Source organism: Pituophis catenifer, unplaced genomic scaffold, assembly GCF_029215685.1.
Source record: "Pituophis catenifer annectens isolate HBS135680 unplaced genomic scaffold, rPitCat1.0.hap2 SCAF_8, whole genome shotgun sequence".
NCBI lineage: Eukaryota > Metazoa > Chordata > Lepidosauria > Squamata > Colubridae > Pituophis > Pituophis catenifer.
The window spans coordinates 5279958-5300078 of record NW_027256888.1 but is presented as its reverse complement, the minus strand read 5'-3'; the positions used below and the strand labels follow the sequence as shown (position 1 = coordinate 5300078).

General features: G+C 46.0%; 1 protein-coding gene across 1 annotated transcript in view; it reads left to right on the top strand.

Moving 5' to 3' along the window:
- NWD2 (NACHT and WD repeat domain containing 2) overlaps positions 1–14948 on the top strand; it is an 81825-nt gene extending 66877 nt beyond the window's left edge. The window contains exons 5-7 of the mRNA XM_070949129.1: positions 225–369; positions 4050–4639; positions 11016–14948. Coding sequence (XP_070805230.1) covers positions 225–369; positions 4050–4639; positions 11016–14948 — 4668 coding nt within the window. The remainder of the gene's footprint in view (positions 1–224; positions 370–4049; positions 4640–11015) is intronic.
- Positions 14949–20121: the final 5173 nt, after the last annotated feature.

Genomic DNA, 20121 nt, shown 5'->3' with positions numbered 1-20121 from the left:
TTTCAGCCAGGCCCTACGGGCCAGATTTAAGCACCCCCACAGGCTGGATCCGGCCCACGGTCCTTGAGTTGGACACCCCTGTATTAAAAAACATAAAACCTGCCAAGTTAATTTTATCGAGCCTGTTTTATGCGATTGTCTAAACCCTGGCACTGATCTTCCCTCTCTCTCTCTCTCTCTCTTTTTTTTCTCTCCTTTCTTTTTGTCTTTTTGTTGCTTTAAAGATGGAAGCCTCTTGCAACCCTGTCAGTGAGAGCAAATGGCAGGAGATATCAGAAGAAATTAAGGTGATGTTTAAGACAGCCGTGAAGATACTGTATGAAAAGGGGAAAATGAAACACAGTCAAGCAAAGCGCTATCTTTCCTCTGGTAAACATAAAATCCAGGTGCACAGTGCGTAGACAGATATTTAGCTGAGATAGGATTGCACCCGATCAGGGAAGTATGTCCCCCCCCCCAAAAAAAAAAAGCTCCTTGGATCTGAATCGTAGCAATAATGGTATGCAATTCTCCATCGCAGGGATTATTGTTCCTAAATTATGTCTCTTCAGGCCCACTCCTGAAATGATGAAGAGATAGAAAAGACACTGTAGAGGTTGTCCTGGACTTATGACCACAATAGAAGCCATCCCCCAAGGTGCTTTATTTTTTAGGCTTTTTTTTTACAAGAGGCCACCGGACTTTCTGGTTTTTCTTTGAAGAGGTTTTGCTTCTCATCCCAAGGAGCTTCCTCCATTCTGATGAGAGCCTCGCGTTGCTGTGGTTGAGTCAGGCGTTTGTTCAAGTGAGTTTTGCTCCCGTTGTGCAACCTTCCTTGCCACCGTTGCTAAACGGACCACTGCAATTGTTAAGCTGCTGACATGGTGGCTGAGCGAATCAGGCTTCCCCGTCTGATTTCACTCATCGGAAGGTCACCGAAGGTCAATCACGTGACAGACATACACAGCCCAGGACATAAATACGAATCAGTCGCCAAGCATCTGAGTTTTGATCATGTGACAGATGATAATGCTACAATGGTAGTAAGCAGAGGCCAGTTTTAACCGGTTCAAGTGAACTGGTAGTGGAAATTTTCTCTGGTTCGCCGAACCGGCAAAGTGTGAAAAATGGTCATAAGCAATGGTGGGATTCAGCCAGTTCGGGAGAACCGGTTGTTAACTTTCTGAGCAATTTGGCAAACTGGTTGTTGGAAGAATTCATTAGGGCAGAGAACCGGTTGTTAAATTACTTGAATCCCACCACTGGTCATAAGTCACTTTCTCCAGTGCTGTTGTCAGTTCGAACTGTCGCTAAATGAACGGTTGTAAGTCGAGGACTACCTGTATAGAGCATAACTGGCTTTGTCTTCCTAGCCCCAAGAATAGAATATGGGGAAACAATTAGAGAAGCTTGATAGAGCTTGATACGGCCTAAATGTCTATGGAGATTCTCAGTCATCCAGGTCATGGTTTTCCCAAAGATGCTTTTTCTAGAGGCAACTGGACCTTCTTACTATTCTTTGAAGACGTTTTGCTTCCCATCCAAGAAGCTTCTTCAGCTCTGTATTGTATAGCTAAATGTCTATGGAGATTCTCAGTCATCCAGGTCATGGTTGTCCCAAAGGTGCTTTTTCAAGAGGCACCTGGACTTTCTGGTTTTTCTTTGAAGACTTCTCATCCAAGAAGCTTCTTCAGCTGTCATCTATCTCCAATCTACAGCCCTTTCAGCAGTTCCAAGAAGGCTCCACACTCATTTGCACTACTCAGGTGACCCCGAGGACACAGATAAACCTCCAGATGGCCTCAATGACTTGCTAAAAAGAATGCAAATGACCAGTTGTCTGTGTTGTGGCTCTGTTACCGGAGCCTGTGTCATCAGCAGGAGAGGACTCTGAGAGTGAAGGAGAGGAGTTGGCAAGGCCTCCCTCTCCAGGACCCTCCTCTCTGGCAATGCCTTCGGTGTCTGCTGAAGGGCAAGAGATAGGGCCGGGGCCAAGCACGTCCACGCAGCCACAGATGGACAGTGATGAGGGTAATGATTCTTGGCTGGATCCACGCCAGCGTCGCAGAGATAAGCGCGCGCAACGGAAGAAAAGGCATGCCCGAGATTAGGCTGAGTCACTGGACCACACCCCACAGGATATAAAAGGGAGCGTGGTGGCCAGTCAAACCTTGTGACGAACAAAGCTGAAAGCTTCCACGCCATTCTGCATTGCCAGACTTTTGCTATAGACTTTGCTGGAAGTATCTCTGGACTTGATTTAATTCCGTAATTATTGAACTGCTTTCCTTTGATGTATTAGAAGTGGGGAGAAGTTATCTCTCCTCTTTGTAAATAATAAACTTTTGGCAGGCAGCCACTAGGTTGATGCCAAGTTCCGTTATCATAAGGAAAAGGATTTTGCCGGCTGGTTTAGTCTTTAACTCCTGAACGTCTGTTGGTGTGTGTGCGTGGGGTTGGGGACAGAACAGTTTGCAAGGAATATAAATCCTTCCATTCTCCACCATCCAGTCAGAGCTGAAGAAGCTTCTTGGATTTGAAGAGAAGCTTCTTCAATGAAAAACAAAGAAGTCCAGTTGCCTCTTGAAAAAAATACCTTTGGGATAACCATGACCTGGATGACTGAGAATCTCCATAGACATTTAAGATGGGTGGACAGCAGCTCCCAGAATTCCCCCCCAACCAGTCAACCTCAAGAACTTTAAGATGGGTGGACTTCAACTCCCAGAATATTCCCAACCAATCTCAGGAACTTTCAGATGGGTGGACTTCAGCTCCCAAAATTCCCCCAACCAATCTCAGGAACTTTAAGGTGGGTGGACTTCAACTCCCAGAATTCCCCCAACCAATCTCAGGAACTTTAAGGTGGGTGGACTTCAACTCCCAGAATTCCCCCAACCAATCTCAGGAACTTTCAGATGGGTGGACTTCAGCTCCCAAAATTCCCCCAACCAATCTCAGGAACTTTAAGGTGGGTGGACTTCAACTCCCAGAATTCCCCCAACCAATCTCAGGAACTTTAAGGTGGGTGGACTTCAACTCCCAGAATTCCCCCAACCAATCTCAGGAACTTTAAGGTGGGTGGACTTCAACTCCCAGAATTCCCCCAACCAATCTCAGGAACTTTAAGGTGGGTGGACTTCAACTCCCAGAATTCCCCCAACCAATCTCAGGAACTTTCAGATGGGTGGACTTCAGCTCCCAAAATTCCCCCAACCAATCTCAGGAACTTTAAGGTGGGTGGACTTCAACTCCCAGAATTCCCCCAACCAATCTCAGGAACTTTAAGGTGGGTGGACTTCAACTCCCAGAATTCCCCCAACCAATCTCAGGAACTTTAAGGTGGGTGGACTTCAGCTCCCAAAATTCCCCCAACCAATCTCAGGAACTTTAAGGTGGGTGGACTTCAGCTCCCAAAATTCCCCCAACCAATCTCAGGAACTTTAAGGTGGGTGGACTTCAACTCCCAGAATTCCCCCAACCAATCTCAGGAACTTTAAGGTGGGTGGACTTCAACTCCCAGAATTCCCCCAACCAATCTCAGGAACTTTAAGGTGGGTGGACTTCAGCTCCCAAAATTCCCCCAACCAATCTCAGGAACTTTAAGGTGGGTGGACTTCAGCTCCCAAAATTCCCCCAACCAATCTCAGGAACTTTAAGGTGGGTGGACTTCAACTCCCAGAATTCCCCCAACCAATCTCAGGAACTTTAAGGTGGGTGGACTTCAGCTCCCAAAATTCCCCCAACCAATCTCAGGAACTTTAAGGTGGGTGGACTTCAGCTCCCAAAATTCCCCCAACCAATCTCAGGAACTTTAAGGTGGGTGGACTTCAACTCCCAGAATTCCCCCAGCCAACCTTAGGAACTTCCCCACCATCTGGTCAGACCTGAAGAAGCTTCTTGGATGAGAAGTGAAACGTCTTCAAAGAAAAACCAGAAAGTCCAGTTGCCTCTTGGGAAAAAAAAGCACCTTTGATATGGCCTAGTAAATTTGGATTCCACGCAGCAGATTCCACTTTATTCTCCGCAATCTTGATGTTCTCTTATTTTTTTCTCTCTCTTCCTCACAGCTATCGAAGACGAATTCGATTTTGCCTTAGGAAAACAAACCCCGGCTTTTTTAAAGAAGTGTGTTTGTTATATCCGGAAGATTGCCAACATCGACCGTTTTGTGAAGGCTCCCGAGATGGAGAAATACATTGACGTGCTTCACGGAGGCGGGAAGTTTCTGAGGGATCCAGAAGCGCTTGAGAAACTCATCCGACTGAGGGACGAATTTGTACCCACCATTGTGGCTTCGTCCAACTTGAGAGTCTACACTTCCGTTACCCATTGTGACATCAAGTACGGTTACACCCAAGAGGTGGAGAGCCACTACATCGAAGGCCTCGGCAAACAGTTCTACGAAGACATGATCGACATCATCCAAGCAACAGTCCAACAGAATTTCGACATAGAGACGGACTGGATTTTTGATGAGGTCCTGCAACACACCTCTCTGGCTAGAACTTACTCTTCCTTCTACGAATATAGATGTGAGGCCAAAACTATCATGCGTAAATACCTCCTGCCAAAGAAAATGGGCCACGTTAATCCTCTGATCGTCTATGGAGGGCCATGCACCGGAAAAACTTTTTTATTAGCAGAGGTGGCAAAGAAGGTAAAAGCCAATAGCCCTCCTGTGATTCCCACCCCCCTTTTAAATATAATTGAAGATTAAATGTCTGTAGAGATGTTCAGACATCCAGGTCATTGTTGTCCCAACGGTGCTTTTTTCAGGAGACAACTGGACTTTCTTTTCTTTTTTTTTCTTTTGAAGGGGTTTCGCTTCTCATTCAAGAAGCTTCTTCAACTCTGACAGGATTCCGTTCCCCACTATCCTGTCAGAGCTGAAGAAGCTTCTTGGATGAGAAGTGAAACGTCTTCAAAAGAACCAAGAAAGTCCAGTTGCCTCCTGAAAAAAAGCCCCTTTGAGATAATTGAAGACGACTACTCTGTTTTATTTTAAGTCTATTCGTGGCAAGCTGTAATTAGAGCTTTCTCTAGATTGCTTCCCCTCTTGGCTGTCCTATTCTTGAAGCCGCATATAGAAAGGAGAAAGTATTTGACTCACTGAAGTTGATGAGAGTCTTAAAGCAGGCACAACTTTATTTCAGGCTCACACAAAGAGGCTGAAAGAGGCACTTTTGCCTATCTTTTGAATCAGTTTTGAAGCAGAGAGAGAGAGAGACAGAGAAAGAGAGATAAAGAGCGATAAAGAGAGACAAAGAGATAAAGAGAAAGAGAGACAGAGACAGAGAGACAGAGACAGACAGACAGACAGAGAGAGACAGAGAAAGAGAGATAAAGAGAGATGAAGAGAGAAAGACAAAGAGAGAGACAGAGACAGAGACAGAGACAGAGAGACAGAGCCAGACAGAGAGAGACAGAGAAAGAGAGATAAAGAGAGATAGAGACAGAGACAGACAGACAGACAGAGACAGAGAGACAGAGAAAGAGAGAGAGAGACAGACAGAGACAGAGAAAGAGAGATAAAGAGAGACAAAGAGAAAGAGAGACAGACAGACAGAGACAAAGAGAAAGAGACAGACAGAGACAAAGAGAGACAGAGAGACAGACAGACAGAGAAAGAGAAAGAGAGACAAAGAGAAAGAGACAGACAGACAGACAGAGACAAAGAGAGACAGAGAGAGACAGAGACAGAGAGTGGCCATGCCCACCAAGCCACACCCACCACGCCACACCATGCCCACTAAGCCACGCCCACAGAACCGGTAGTAAAAAAATTTGGATTTCACCACTGTTGAGAACTCTATTTTAGCACAACTTACTAATCAATAAGTACCACTCGTGCTATTTAGAGAGCAACATGGTTCTGATCTTAAAGGAGACGGTTCTGCAAATGTAGAATTACAGGACAAGTCATAGATGTATTATACATTCATGAATTTTCAAGATTTACAGATTAACAGAGTTGGAAGGGACCTTGTATGCAGTGGTGGGATTCAAATAATTTAAAAATCGATTCTCTGCCCTAATGACTAGCTGGGTGGGCGTGGCCATGGTGGGCGTGGCTATGGGGTGTCACAGGTAGCACCCCCCTGGGAGCAAAAATGGGCCATGGAGGGGGGGGCCACACGGCACACACCCCCGCACCCTGTTTTGGGCCTAGTAGGCCTCTCTGCAGCCTCCTGGGAGCAAAAACGGTGCAATTGGTGCCCTGCATCGCATCCACCCATGCCCCATTTTGGGTGTAGTAGGCCTCCCTGCACTTACCTGGGAGCAAAATGGGGCGTGCGGGGACTCCTGGAAGGGGCGGGGAGGGGAGGGGCCAGCCTGAACCGGCCCGAACCGGTTGAATCCCACCACTGCTTGTGTCATCTAATCCAACCACCTGCCCAAACAGACCCTACACCATTTTTGACAGATGGCAGCCCAGTCTCTTCTTGAAAGCTTCCAGTGATTAAAGCCTTCTAATTAAAAACAACCTTAAGAGAGTCACGGATGTGCAGACTTCTAGCTTTAAAATTAGAATGTTTCCTCAAGGACATTTGGTCATATATTCTTCAGGCTTGAGTAGCTCTAATTTAATATCGTAGCAATTTTCTGCCCAAGATCCTCTAGAACGATTCCTAACCATTATTTCTACTGGTCAAACTTGAATTTAAACCATGATTTTGTAAAGCAAGCATGGTTTAATGAAATGTACTCCTTTTTATAGTATCTAGAATTGTCCATCTATGACCGTGATGGAGAACCTATGGCGGGTGTGCCCAAACAGGCGCGGCCTTGCCTGTTTGTCTTCCGGGTTTCTGGCACGCATGCGCACACAATGATCAGCTGTCCTTCGCGCACACGGCAGTGCTGAAAACTGGTGTGCGCATGCGTGCCAGCCAGCTGATTATCAGGGATGCATGCATGCCAGAACCTGGAAATTTGGCTTTTCCGGAGTGCGATCCCTTCGCACGCACAGCAGTGCTGAAAACTAGTGTGCGCATGCGTGCCAGCCAGCTGATTGTCAGGCACACATGCATGCCAGAATCTGGAAATTTGGCTTTTCCGGAGTGCGATCCCTTCGCATGCGCAGCAGTGCTGAAAACTGGTGTGCCCATGCGCGCCAGCCAGCTGATTGTCAGGGACGCATGGATGCCAGAATCCGGAAGTTTAGCTTTTCCAGAGTGCGATCCCTTTGCACATGCAGCAGTGCTGAAAACCGGCGTGCACATGCGTGCCAGCCAGCTGATTGTCAGGGATGCATGCATGCCAGAATCCAGAAGTTTAGCTTTTCCGGAGTGCGATCCCTTCACATGTACAGCAGTGCTGAAAACCGGTGTGCACATGCTCGCCAGCCAGCTGATTGTCAGGGATGCATGCATGCCAGAACCCAGAAGTTTGGCTTTTCCAGAGTGTGATCCCTTCGCACGCACAGCAGTGCTGAAAACTAGTGTGTGCATGTGTGCCAGCCAGCTGATTGTCAGGGACGCATGCGTGCTAGAATCCAGAAATTTGGCTTTTCCGGAGCACGGCCCCAACAAGCAAGTTATCACTGATCTATGACTTTCCCCTGGTGAAGACAACCAGCAAACAGAGATGAAAAAGAATATAATTGTAGACTGAATGATATTTCAGTGAAATAACAAGCTAGAATATGCTTTATGCTTTATTAAAGCAATGATCACAAAATTGCTTTGAGTGTCATGGAGATAATTAAATAGTCCTCTATTGCCAAACAGATAGGCAACACATAATTGCGTTAATTAAAAAGAATACTATTGTATTCCAATAAGGTTAAAAACCAGGTAAAATTTTCAATTGCCCATTATAATACGTCTTTATAACGTAGTATCTCAATTCATAATGCAAAACATTCCGATAAGTATCCCAGTTAAAGATGCTATAAGCACCATACCATTTTTAATCAAGAGCCCCAAAGTAAAACAGTTTAGAATACTGGAATGACAGAGTCGGAAGGGACCTTGGAGGTCTTCTAGCCTGACCCTCTGCTCAAGCAGGAAACAATAACATTCTGAGCAAATGGCTTGTTGAACCCACGATTTCTGGAGGCAAGCAGTTCCACTGCTTAATCGTTCTCATGAAGAGTAAATTTCGCCTTAGTTCTCCTTATTATGAGCCTCGGTGACGCAGTGGTTAGAGTGCGGTACTGCAGGCTACTTCTGCTGCCTGCCGGCTGCCTGCAATTTAGCGGTTCGAATCTCACCAGGCTCATGGTTGACTCAGCCTTCCATCCTTCCGAGGCGGGTAAAATGAGGACCCAAAATTGTTGGGGGCAATATGCTGGCTTTGTAAACTGCTTAGAGAGGGCTGTAAAGTGGTATATAAATCTAAGTGCTATTGCTATTGCTAGTTCTAGGTGGGATCTCTCTTTGATAGGCCTCCATCCATTAACTTCTTGTCCTACTGTCAGGTACCACCCCTTCTTTTCTGTGACACTGTTCTGCCCCAGCTATGGAACCCAAGAAATGTAGCACGCACAAAACTCCGAACAATTCTGTTTACTACAAACAGTCTTTTTGTCAAACGCAGGCTATTACTAAAAATGTCCTTAACAGCCTGCCAGGAATTCCAAAGATTAGATAAAGGCTTACAAGAGTTGGCAATCAGCCCAGAAACCAGGTTTGCAAGGAAATTTCACTCTCAAATGCTCAGCGAGCGACCGGACGAACATGTGTTGTTTCCTGCAATGTTTGCCAGCTGTGTGCAAACTTAAATAGACTAAGGGAGTGGCCAATTAGCCCCAAGCCTAACACTCGAGGAGACCTCCTCCTGAGTAACCACTCCTGCCTTTTGGCAGCCCTGGGTGCTCGTGCATTGAGAAGAGGCTCCTCCACTTCACTCTCTTCACTTGAAGGAGCCTCTGGAGGTTCTGAAGGCCCTGGCTGAATCTCTGCCTCTGGCACCACATCTTCTTCAGCCTCCTCACTGTCCGACTTGAGCGCCAGCTGCACAGGCTGCTGGCGTGACACCACCCCAGCCTCCTTGTCGTCGGGATCAGCCACAATCCGTGCAGGCCGCAACAGACAGCCCCTCAAATACTGGAAGACTGCTATCAAATTACTCCTAGTCCTTCTCTTCATTACGCTGGACATACCCAGTTCCCACAATCATTTTTAATGCACAGGTAGTCCTCAACATATGGCCAAAATTGAGCTCAAAATTTCTGTTGTTAAGTGAGAAATTCGTTAACTGAGGTTTGCCCCATTTTACAACTTCCCTTGCCATGTTTGTTAAGTTTAGCACTGCAGTAGTTAAGTTAGTCACACCGTTGTTAAGAAGTGAATCTGACTTCCCCATTGACCTTGCTTGTCAGAAGGTCACAAAAGGGGATTCCATAACCCCAGGACACTGTGACCGTCATAAATGTGAGTCACTCATCAAACATCTGAATGTAAATCACATAACCCTGTGTTCTGCCCTAGCTACGGACCCCAAAGAACGCAGCACACACAAAGTCCGTTCAAACCTTAGTTTACTAAATAAATCAGTTTTTTACGACAATGGCTGTTAATTAACTGCATTAACAGCTGCCAAGAATTCAAAGAATAATAACTGAAAGCTTGCTGTGGTTGGCAGAATGCCCAGAAGCAATTTGCAGGAAGCTGATAAGATAAGCAAGACAAGACACAAGGGTATGTGAATGAAGTTGTTCCCTGCAAATTGCTTCAGTCGGCGTTCCTCCTTAAATAGGCTAAGGGAGTTGGCCAATTAGCCCCAAGCCTTACTCTCGAGGAGACCTCCTCCTGAGGAGCCACTCCTGCCTTTTGGCAGCTCTGCGCGCCTGTGCATCGAGAAGAGGCTCCTCCTCTTCGTCCTCTTCACTTATGGGAGCTTCTGGAGGTTCTGAAGGCTCTGGCTGAATCCCCGCCTCTGGCACCACATCTTCTCCAGCATCCGAATGCAAATCACATGACCCTGGCTGCAGCGGTCAAAAGTGTGAAAAATGCTCATAAGTTCCTTTTTTCGGTGCCATTGTAACTTCGAACCGTCACTAAATGAACCGTCAAGGACTATATGTCATTTTGTATAAAATGCTAGTTTTGCACTTGTTTTCCTTTGAAATGATTACGAAATATATGACATAAAAATGATGTAATCCTAAGTGGGTATTTTCAGGCCACAAAAATAGCTGTTTTATGTATTTGGCTAAATTTTGGTGAACTTGGCCACATGACCACAGAAACAGCACTGGCTCAATGACCTGATCAAAAGGGGATCACGTGACCTGGGGACACTGCGACCGTCATAAATGTGAGTCAGTTTGTCAAGCATCCAAACGTAAATTGCATGACCATGGGGATGCTTTAAAGGTCGTAAGTGCAAAACATGGTCATGGATCACTTTTTTCGGTGCCATTGTAACGGTCACTAAACCAACTATTGTAAGTCAAGGACTACCTGTATTTACCGTGTGTTGTGGCCTGTCGGCCGCCAGCCCCTCCAGCAGCCAAATCAGAGGAGGAGGAGGTGTGGGAGTTTGGGCCAGCATCGAGGCAACCTGAGAGCTCCGAGGGGGAAGAGGTAATGGAGCTGGAAAAGAGAGAGAGATAGGTGGAGCCTGGGCCATCCATCAGCCCTCAGAGGGAGAGTCAATAGCCCCTAGATCTGGAGGTGGCTGATGAGGAGGAGGAGGAACAGCTGGGTCCAGTGCCTGACATGCGGATGCACAAAAGGCAGAGGAGAGGAGAGCAGTGGAAATATATGGGCAAATCCTTGGGAAGGAAGAGCCACTGATGCTAGTGAAGCCCCGCCCTAGCTTTTGGGATAAAAGGCAGAGGGCGGAGATGAATAGATGTGGCAGACAACTATCCATCTTCCTGCCGAACGGACTTGTTACCTGCAGGGAGAGAGAAACTTTTTACCGGGGCTGCTGGCGCCCCTAATAAAGGAATCTTTTGAGTTCACTTCAGAGGGTTTGTCATGTTTGGAGAGCTGGGTCAGAACACGGTGTTTCTTGCTTGTGTGTCTGGATGAGGTATACTAATTTGAATAATTAATCTGTTTGTACTTCTACATTTGCAGGCTTATGCTTGGCTGAAGGAAGAGATAGGACCGGAATCGGATCCTGTGGTGATCATAAGATTTATAGGATCTACAGAGATGAGCACAGACCTGAGAACTCTGCTTCAAAGTATTTGTGAACAGTTAACAGTCAACTATCGATGCCTCGTGCAAAGCTACCCAAAAAAGATCCACGATCTCCGAGACTTACTCATTAACCTTTTGAATGAGTCTTCCTTTCATCGTCCCCTGGTTTTAATCTTTGATGCTCTGGAACAGCTGGCGGATCACGAGGACGCCAGGAAATTATGGTGGCTTCCTGTTCACCTGCCTCGTTCGGTGCGAATTATCTTGTCCACACTGCCGAACAAACACGGCATCCTGCAAAAACTGAAGAGCCTTATCCACGAGGAAGACAACTACATCGAGTTGACCGCGAGGGACAGGAAGACATGCAGTCAAGTCCTCAAGCAACAGTTGCTCCAAGTGAAGAGAAAAGTCACGTCGGGCCAGCAAATCTACGTCAACGAAGCTTTCTCGAAATGCACTCTGCCAATGTTTGTAAACTTAACCTTCCGAGAAGTTCGAAGTTGGAGATCTCACAAGGATGTTGACGGATCTTCCCTCTGCGTCACTGTTCATGACGGCATAGAGCAGATGTTCTGGTCTCTGCAGAACATCTGCGGACCGAGACTTTTATCCCGAGCTCTTGGCTATATCACAATATCCAAAACTGGCTTGAGTGAAATGGAATTGGAAGACGTTTTAGCCCTCGATAACACTGTCATGCTAGAACTAAGTCAACGCATCAGAAACCTCAATCCATTGAGAGTACCTTACATCTACATCGCCAAACTAAAAGAAGGATTAACGGGATACCTGATAGAAAGACAAGTGAAAAATGTAACTCTTTTAGTTTGGGCTAATCGGCACCTACAGCTGATTGCCCAAAAGATTTATCTTCACAGTGAAGAAGATGTGCATGAAATGCACGCTATCATCGCAGAGTATTTTTTAGGGGTTTGGTCCGGAGGCCGAAGGAAATCCCTTTACGGCGAAGATCAATATCTGAATGGCTGCTTGGACAGTGACTGCAGGAGTATGAACAATGAGGAGAGGCACATGATGGACCTCATGAATTTTGATAGGCAGTCTCCCGATCAGCCTTGGGTCTTCCAGTGCAATCCTTTGGAGCCCGACATTTTTTTCATTAACCACCGGAAAATGACGGAGCTTTTGCATCACCTGACCAAGTGCGGGAAATCCGATGACATTTTGTATGGTGTCATCATGAACTTCAGCTGGCTTTACACCATGATCAAAATTGGACAGTTCGACAAAGCCCTTTCGGATGTGGAGCTGGCCTACAACTACTCGCAGGAGAAAGAGCTGAAGTTTCTAGCAACTACCCTGCGGGCCATCAAATACAAAGTGATAAAATACCCAGGGACCCTCTCAGCTGAATTACAACAGAGGCTACTCCCAGTGATGAGTTCCTTGCCCAAACTGAGACAGCTTCTTCTAGAGTGTGACAAAGATGGCCCCAAGTATTGTTCTATTGTTCCACTTCATTCTTCTATGGATGTCACTTATAGTCCTGAAAGGCTACCTCTGTCCTCCAGCTGCTCTCAAGTGACCGAAATCCTACCTACCTTCAATCCAAGTATAGTTATTGTTGCTCTAGAAAATGGGTCCATCAGTACCTGGGATATCGAGACTCGCCAACTCCTAAGGCAAATTACAACCGCTCAGTCAGTTATTTTGGGCATGAAACTGACGAGCGATGAAAAATACCTTGTGGTGGCCACCACCAAGAACACACTCTTGATTTATGACAATCTAAACTCTTGTCTTCTCTCCGAGGTGGAAATTAAAGGATCAAAGCATAGCGGAATTGGAGTGAGTTCAAGTTTTATAAATGGATTTGCCCTCTCTGTAAACCACGTGCTGTCATGGTTGGAAGCTAGTAAGGACATCACAGTGATCGATTTACTGTACGGATGGCCACTTCATCAGTTCCACTGTTGGTATGAAGTCACTTGCGTCCAGTGTTCAGGAGATGGGATGTACGCTTTCTGTGGACAACATCTGAACACTGCTTCGATATTTCATTTGGGCAGCGGTGACAAGCTGGCCACTGTGACCTCTGAATTCTCGGGAGGGTTTGTCAAGTTTCTTCTCGTCTTAGATGCAGCTCAAGAGATGGTCATGGTGGACAGTGAAGGGGCCCTTTCTATTTGGAACACAGAGGAAATAGCCCACCCTCAATTAATGGACGACTTCGATTGCAGGAGGGGGGATAGCGAATTTGTCAGCCTTGAACTTGCCGAAGACCAAAGCACCATTCTAATCTGCAAGTCCCTTGGGATTGACCTCCTGGACACGAGCATGTGGAAAGTCGTGGAAAAGTTTAGAGCGAAAAGGAACGAGCGCTTCATCTCGGCCGCATTATCCAAGAACGGAGATTGTATCATTGCATCTATTGAAAATACCTCTGCCATTTTCGTTTGGAGAAGAGATACCGGGCAGTGCATGGTGACCTTACAAGAAATCTCAGGAAACATTGTCCGGTTGATGAAGTCAAACCATCACAACATGTTGCTCTCCTTGTCCACCAGCGGGGTCCTTTCGGTCTGGGACATTGATATTATCACTGCAATGTCCAATATTGACAAAACAGGCAAGCCGATCCAAAGACTGGTTTTGCCCGCGAAGGGGGAAGCAATTTACACGCTGGATGGATCTGAAGCTATCCATAAATGGAACTTCAGCACGGGATTCATTGAAGCAATATTTAAGCACGAAAGCCTGGTTGAAAACTGTGTCCTGACTTCCAACGGGAAATTGATGATTACGTCTGATGACAAATGCAGCCAGTATGTGTGGCAAACGGGTTCCGGAGAAAATCTCTTCCGCATCAATGGGCAAAGGATATGCCAACTGTTGATAACCCACAACGACCAGTTTGTGGTCTCCCTCTGTGAGCAAAACGCATCCAGGGTTTGGAGGCTGTCTACCGGACATCGGGTGTGCAACATTCTTGTGTCCTTGCAGAATGCGTTTATCACCACCGCAAACACCTTTGTGGTTGGGATGACCAAGAACAAAGTCTTAGTGGTCAGCCTGTGGACTGGTAGCATAACCAAGAAGTTTTCTTGTGATGATGGCATCGCCATTGTGGATATCAAAAGCATTCCAGACTGCCCGGATATCGTGGTCTTTATAACATCTGCTGAAACCGTGAACATCTACAGTCTTACCGAGGAAGTCATCTCTAGACGTTTACAGTTGCCTAGTGGTTTCTTGAAAACGTTAGAGGATTTCGAAATATCGCCCAATGGGAAACTCGGGATTCTTTCTCGTGGGGATGAGAACATCAACATCCTGGATCTTCACAGCGGCAAACTTCGAGTGGTCCAGGCATCGGGTATCATCTGGAGGCAGAAGCTGTCTCAGGACGGACGCTACCTGGTGTACATTTGTTTTCGCAGCGGGGAAGACGATGAGGATAACAGCGCCATCTCTACCTTAATTGTCGTGAGGTTGGCGGATGGCAAAAACATTGGGGCTTGCTCGCTGTACAAAACCCCCACTTTCCTAACTCTTTCCCAGAGGCACCTGAACATCATTGTGGGCTTCGACGATGGAAGCATCGCCACATACACCGTGGTGGATCGTGTGGACGCGGCCCTGAAAATCAAAATCGCGACGTCCAACAGCCGGCAGATTTTCAACAACGCCACTCAGTTGATGAAGCCCAAGTGTCACCATTACAGCTTCAAGGCGACCGCGGACTGCATCTGGAGAGAATCGACGGAGGTGTTTGCGCGAGACAGTCCCATCACGGTGGTGGATGCGGAGACCAGCGATGCCACCCCCACCAAAAAACACAACTATTGCTACGACAAAGTGTGTTCCGCCATAGACTGCAGAGTGTTCACTGCTGGCAACTAACTGTCGAAGGTGGAGTTTTGCTTGTCTTTTCCGCACAGTGGATATCGCATTCGTATTGGGGTGCAAGCCCACTTTTAAAAATGAACACAATTCACGAGGCAAAGAGAAAATATTGGAAGGCGAGGCTTGATCCACAGTCTTTCAAGCAATATCGTCCGATGTATTCTGCCGGGGGTTTTTTAAAAAAAATGGGGTAGGGAAGAAGGCTTTTCAATAAGCAACGACGCTATATTTCATATTGGAATGGGGCAGATCAAGCATTTTTTTTAAAAAAAAACAAAAACACAAAAATCCAGCTGACCGGAAGCAATTTTGAATTGATACCACTTGCAAAAAAAAAAAAAAGTTTTTTTTCTTTCTGATGGTGCAACCAGATGTTACGTCACCCTGAAAGAGTTTGATGCATTCCATAAACATTTTTTAATAGCAGCTGTTAGAAATCCTCCACACACACACACACTCAAACACATACAAAATAATTGTTTAAAAAAACAAACAGCCAAGGGATTTTTCAGCCAGTGAATAGCACTAATTCCCCCCAGATTTTCAGTCACGGCTATCCTTTCATGTAAATCTTTTGTCACTAAACTCAGTGATCTATAGGCTGCTTCATTCTGCTTGGTTTTTCCTCTTACCTGGTTCAGGTAGAGTAGCAGGTGAAGTAATCTAAAAGTCGCCACATAAAGAGCGAAGACATTGTCTTCGAATTAAAAAAAAAATACCCCAAATTGCAAGCGTTTCAAACGTCGACGAAAATTTTCTATTGCAAAAATACAAATTTGTATACAATTGCTTATTTAGATCCTGCAAAGCAAGGGGTGTAGAAGAACTGGGGGATTCTGGGAATTGAAGTCCACAAGTTGCCAAGATTGGACACTCCTGCGTTACGGGATCTAGCGTGGCTGACTGGGGGAATTCTGGGAGTTGAAGTCCACAAGCCTTAAAGTTGCCAAGGTTGGACCCCGTGGTAAAGAAAGCAGTTTGGTTGGGATTTTGTGCTGTTTTCTATATCCTTCCCAAGAGAGTTGCAGGAGGCCATCTCAGGCGAAAACTGAGCTTGTGAGGGCCATGGGTGGCACTCCCAAGCTCCATTTTCACTGACAGAGGAATGCAGGAGGTGGTTGCAGATGAAAGCGGAGCTCGGGAGCCTGTTTTCACTGGCAGAGCTCTCAGGCCACCACAAGCGCCCCTGATATGAGTGATGCCGAGCTGGCTATGCTCACCCTGGCCCCCCGAGGTCACACACAACCCTGATGTGTCCTGCCCCAGCTACGGACCCCAAAGAACGCAGCACACACAAAGTCCGTTCAAACCTTGGTTTTACTAAATAAATCAGTCTTTTACAACAACGGCTGTTAATTAACTGCATTAACAGCCGCCAAGAATTCAAAGAATAATAACTGAAAGCTTACTGTGGTTGGCAGAATGCCCAGAAGCAATTTGCAGGAAGCTGATAAGATAAGCAAGACAAGACACGAAGGTATGTGAACGAAGTTGTTCCCTGCAAATTGCTTCAGTCGGCGTTCTTCCTTAAACATGTTGCGGCCCTCAATGAAATCGAGTTTGACATCCCTGGCTTAAGAGATAACATTTTTCCATCGGAAAGGGCATTAAGAACCGTCCACCCTGTTCCATTCTCTCTTTTTACGTCCAAAAAACCCCACTCTTAGGATCCGTTGTGTGTTCTAAGAAACTCCGGCTGATTCTAATCCTTGCAGGAATCAGAATTGGGAAGGGTTCGCGCATCTTTCCCGACGCATTTAGTGTCTGCCTTATTGTCATTCCTGTTCTTTCCTGCGTGAAACACAGACGCGATGACCAAATTACTCGGGGATTCCAGTGACATGCTCGCAAACCACAACAGCAACAACAACAACAAAAATCTGGCTGCCTAAAGGGTTCTTTACTGTTACACTTTGTAATAAATTTCTTACTTTCTCTGTACAATATCCTACTCTTCACTTCCTGCCTTGGGCTGGCCTTTTATAAGATTTTATGGCATTTAGGAAAAATAGGGATGCAATTCTGATATTTTGTTTTTAAAGTACGTCTCCTCCTGTTCTCCTACCCTTCGCCTTTTCTAACCTAGGGCTCTCTCCAGATAGCCCTTAGAGGCGATGGGATTTGTAGTCCAAAGATATCTAGAAAGCCCTCTATGAATTGGACACGTTCAGCTTAGTGGTGGGTTTCAAGATTTTTTACTACCGGTTCTGTGGGCGTGGCTTGGTGGGCATGGTTTGGTGGGCGTGGCAGGGGAAGGATACTGTAAAATCTCCATTCCTTCCCCAATCCAGGGGAAGGATACTGCAAAATCCCCATTTCCTCCCAATCAGCTGGGACTTGGGAGGCAGAGAATAGATGCGGGTGGGGCAGTCAGAATTTTTACTACCGGTTCTCCGAACTACTCAAAATTTCCACTACCGGTTCTCCAGAACTGGTCAGAACCTGCTGAAACCCACCTCTGGTACAGCTCAATTAAGATATAGAGTACATGAGTTTCAGATGGAGGAACTCTCCCGTTAATTACAGAAAGTATAAAATGTTTCTAAAAGTCTCCCGAGTGTGAACAGCTTATATGTGTAGGCCGCTCTTCCTTTTTAATATAAAGGCCACCAGTGTCCCATCCCAGCTCGTGTGCATTTTATAACAGAAATAGGTAAAACACGTGCCTGTTCCGGTTTTGTCAGCCAATATTTGAGGACTCCAAGTATCCTATTTGTAAAATCCCCTGGAGCAGAAGCCCTCCACGCTGATTTGCACAGGGGGTGAGCTTACACTTACTCACAGAGGGAATTTGCACATGATTTTGCAGGGGGGGGGGGTCAATTTCCTTTTTGAAATCAACATTTTATATACAGCCTCCTGGGAGAGAGGTGCGGTGGCCTAGAGTTAGAGCTCTTGCCTCAGAGTCAGGAGGCTGTGAGTTCAATCCTAGGTAGCGGCAGATATTTCTCTCTCTCTCTCTCGGCACAATGAGAATATACCCTGCTGAAGAAAACTCCGCATTGGCGACAAGGAAGGGCATCCGGCCATGAAACTCTGCTAGCTCCATTCAGTTGCCCAGACTCCACCCCGCAAGGGATTATGGGGGTTGTTAAAAGAAGATGATATATATGATATATATATATATAGAAGATGAGCCATTAAGTCTTGAATTCTCAAATGACACGAGGCCAACAATGTACGTTCAAAGGGTGAAGATGTTGCTCTAGAATACTTGTGGGTTTTTGGACTATTATGGAAACAGCTGCCTAATTCAATTGAAATTTGCAGCTGAGAAATTGGATATTAGGGTAGGCGTGCCAGTTGACCAAATACGTTTGCGCTTTAGTTTAATTGAGCTGTAGAGTGCATTTCCTTACAGGTTTTTTTTCGCTCATCCAACGTTTTAAAGTCATTCATCAACTTGGTTCAGGTAGTCCTTGACTTATGACCACAATTGTGCCCCGCGTTCCTGTGGCTAACTCAGACAGGGGTTAAGTGACTCTCATTTTACGACTTTTCTTGACGCAACTGTTAAGTGGATATTCCCGACAACTCTACACTGTTTACTTATCACACCCCAGCTGTTTCATGATGAGTCTTAACAATTCAGGCTCACGTATTAAGCCCAACCTTTAAAACGTCGATAAAACCAATTTAAAAGAGTTGCATAAAATAAAGTGACTTGAGGTCCTCAAACACATACACCCCAAGAAATAAATAAATACCATATTTTTTGGAGTATAAGACGCTCCGGGCTATAAAACGCACCTAACTTTTTTGGGAAGGAAAACAAGAAAAAAAAAAATCTGCCTATGCCTCCCGGCAATTTGCCTCCTTGCAGCAAACAGCAAACAGCCTGTTTCAGTTTGTTTCATTTTCAGCACAGCCCGATTAGCACAAGAAAAAAAATCTGCCTCTGCCTCCCAGCAATTTGCCTCCTTGCAGCAGACAGCCTGTTTCAGCTTCAGCACAGCCTGATTAGCACAAGCAGCTGATTGTCGGTTGGATCAGCCTCCTGACGATCAGCTGTTTCAGGCTGCAGGGATTGCCATAGCCTATTGCCGCCTCCGCGCGTCCCATTTTCAGCCTCCGTGCACCCAGTTTGGGCAGTGGAGATCAGAATGGGCAGTAGGCAATGGCAATCCCTGCAGGCTGAAACAGCTGATGGTCGGGAGGCCGATCCAACCGACCATCAGCTGCTTGTGCTAATCAGGCTGTGCTGAAGCTGAAATGGGCTGTTTGCTGCTTGCTGCAAGGAGGCAAATTGCTGGGAGGCAGAGGCCAAAGTGTGGGGGCCGTAGGGTGGGCGGGGCTACATTCAGTGTATAAGCTGCACCCAAATTTTCACCCTCCTTTAGGGGGGGGAAGTTGTCTTATACTCCGAAAAATTCGGTAAATAAACATGCTGTGCCTCGCTTTCTGACACATCTCTGCAGGAAACACACACATGTTTGTGTGTGTGTGTGTGTGTGTTTAGATATTATGCCTGAAGGAGCCCAGTCTAAGGACTTTGAGGTCCCTGGTATTGCCTGAGCTTGGATGTATTCTTGCAGATGTTTTATTATTCAACTATGTCACATTATTAGTGGTTGCAGGATGTAGGGTGAGGAGGAGGAGGAAGAGGAGGAGGAGGAAAGAAGGGAGAAGGAAGAAAGGAGACAGTAGAAGGAGAACTTTTGTAGCTCAGGTTGAACTCTATGGGGTACTCGCTGAGGTTGGGTTTTTTTCTTGCAGAAGTTTCATCTTCTAACTTGGTAACATCATAGTGCTAGAGACGGTTTGTGGAGTGGAGGAGGGGAAGAAGGAGGAGGGGGAGGGAATAGAATAGAATAGAATAGAATAGAATAGAATAGAATAGAATAGAATAGAATAGAATAGAAAATTTGGAATGGAATGGAATCCAGTGTTGTGGGAATCAGCTGTTTAGCAGAGTGATGGCGTTCGGGAAAAAACTGTCCTTGTGTCTAGTTGTTCTGGTGTGCAGTGCTCTATAGCGTCATTTTGCGGGTAGAAGTTGAAATAATTTATGTCCAGGATGCGAAGGGTCTGTAAATATTTTCCCAGTCCTCTTTTTGACTCGTGCAGTATACAGGTCCTCAATGGAAGGCAGGTTGGTAGCCATTGTTTTTTTCTGCCGTTTTAACTATCCTCTGAAGTCTGTGTTTGTCTTCTTGGGTTGCAGAGCCAA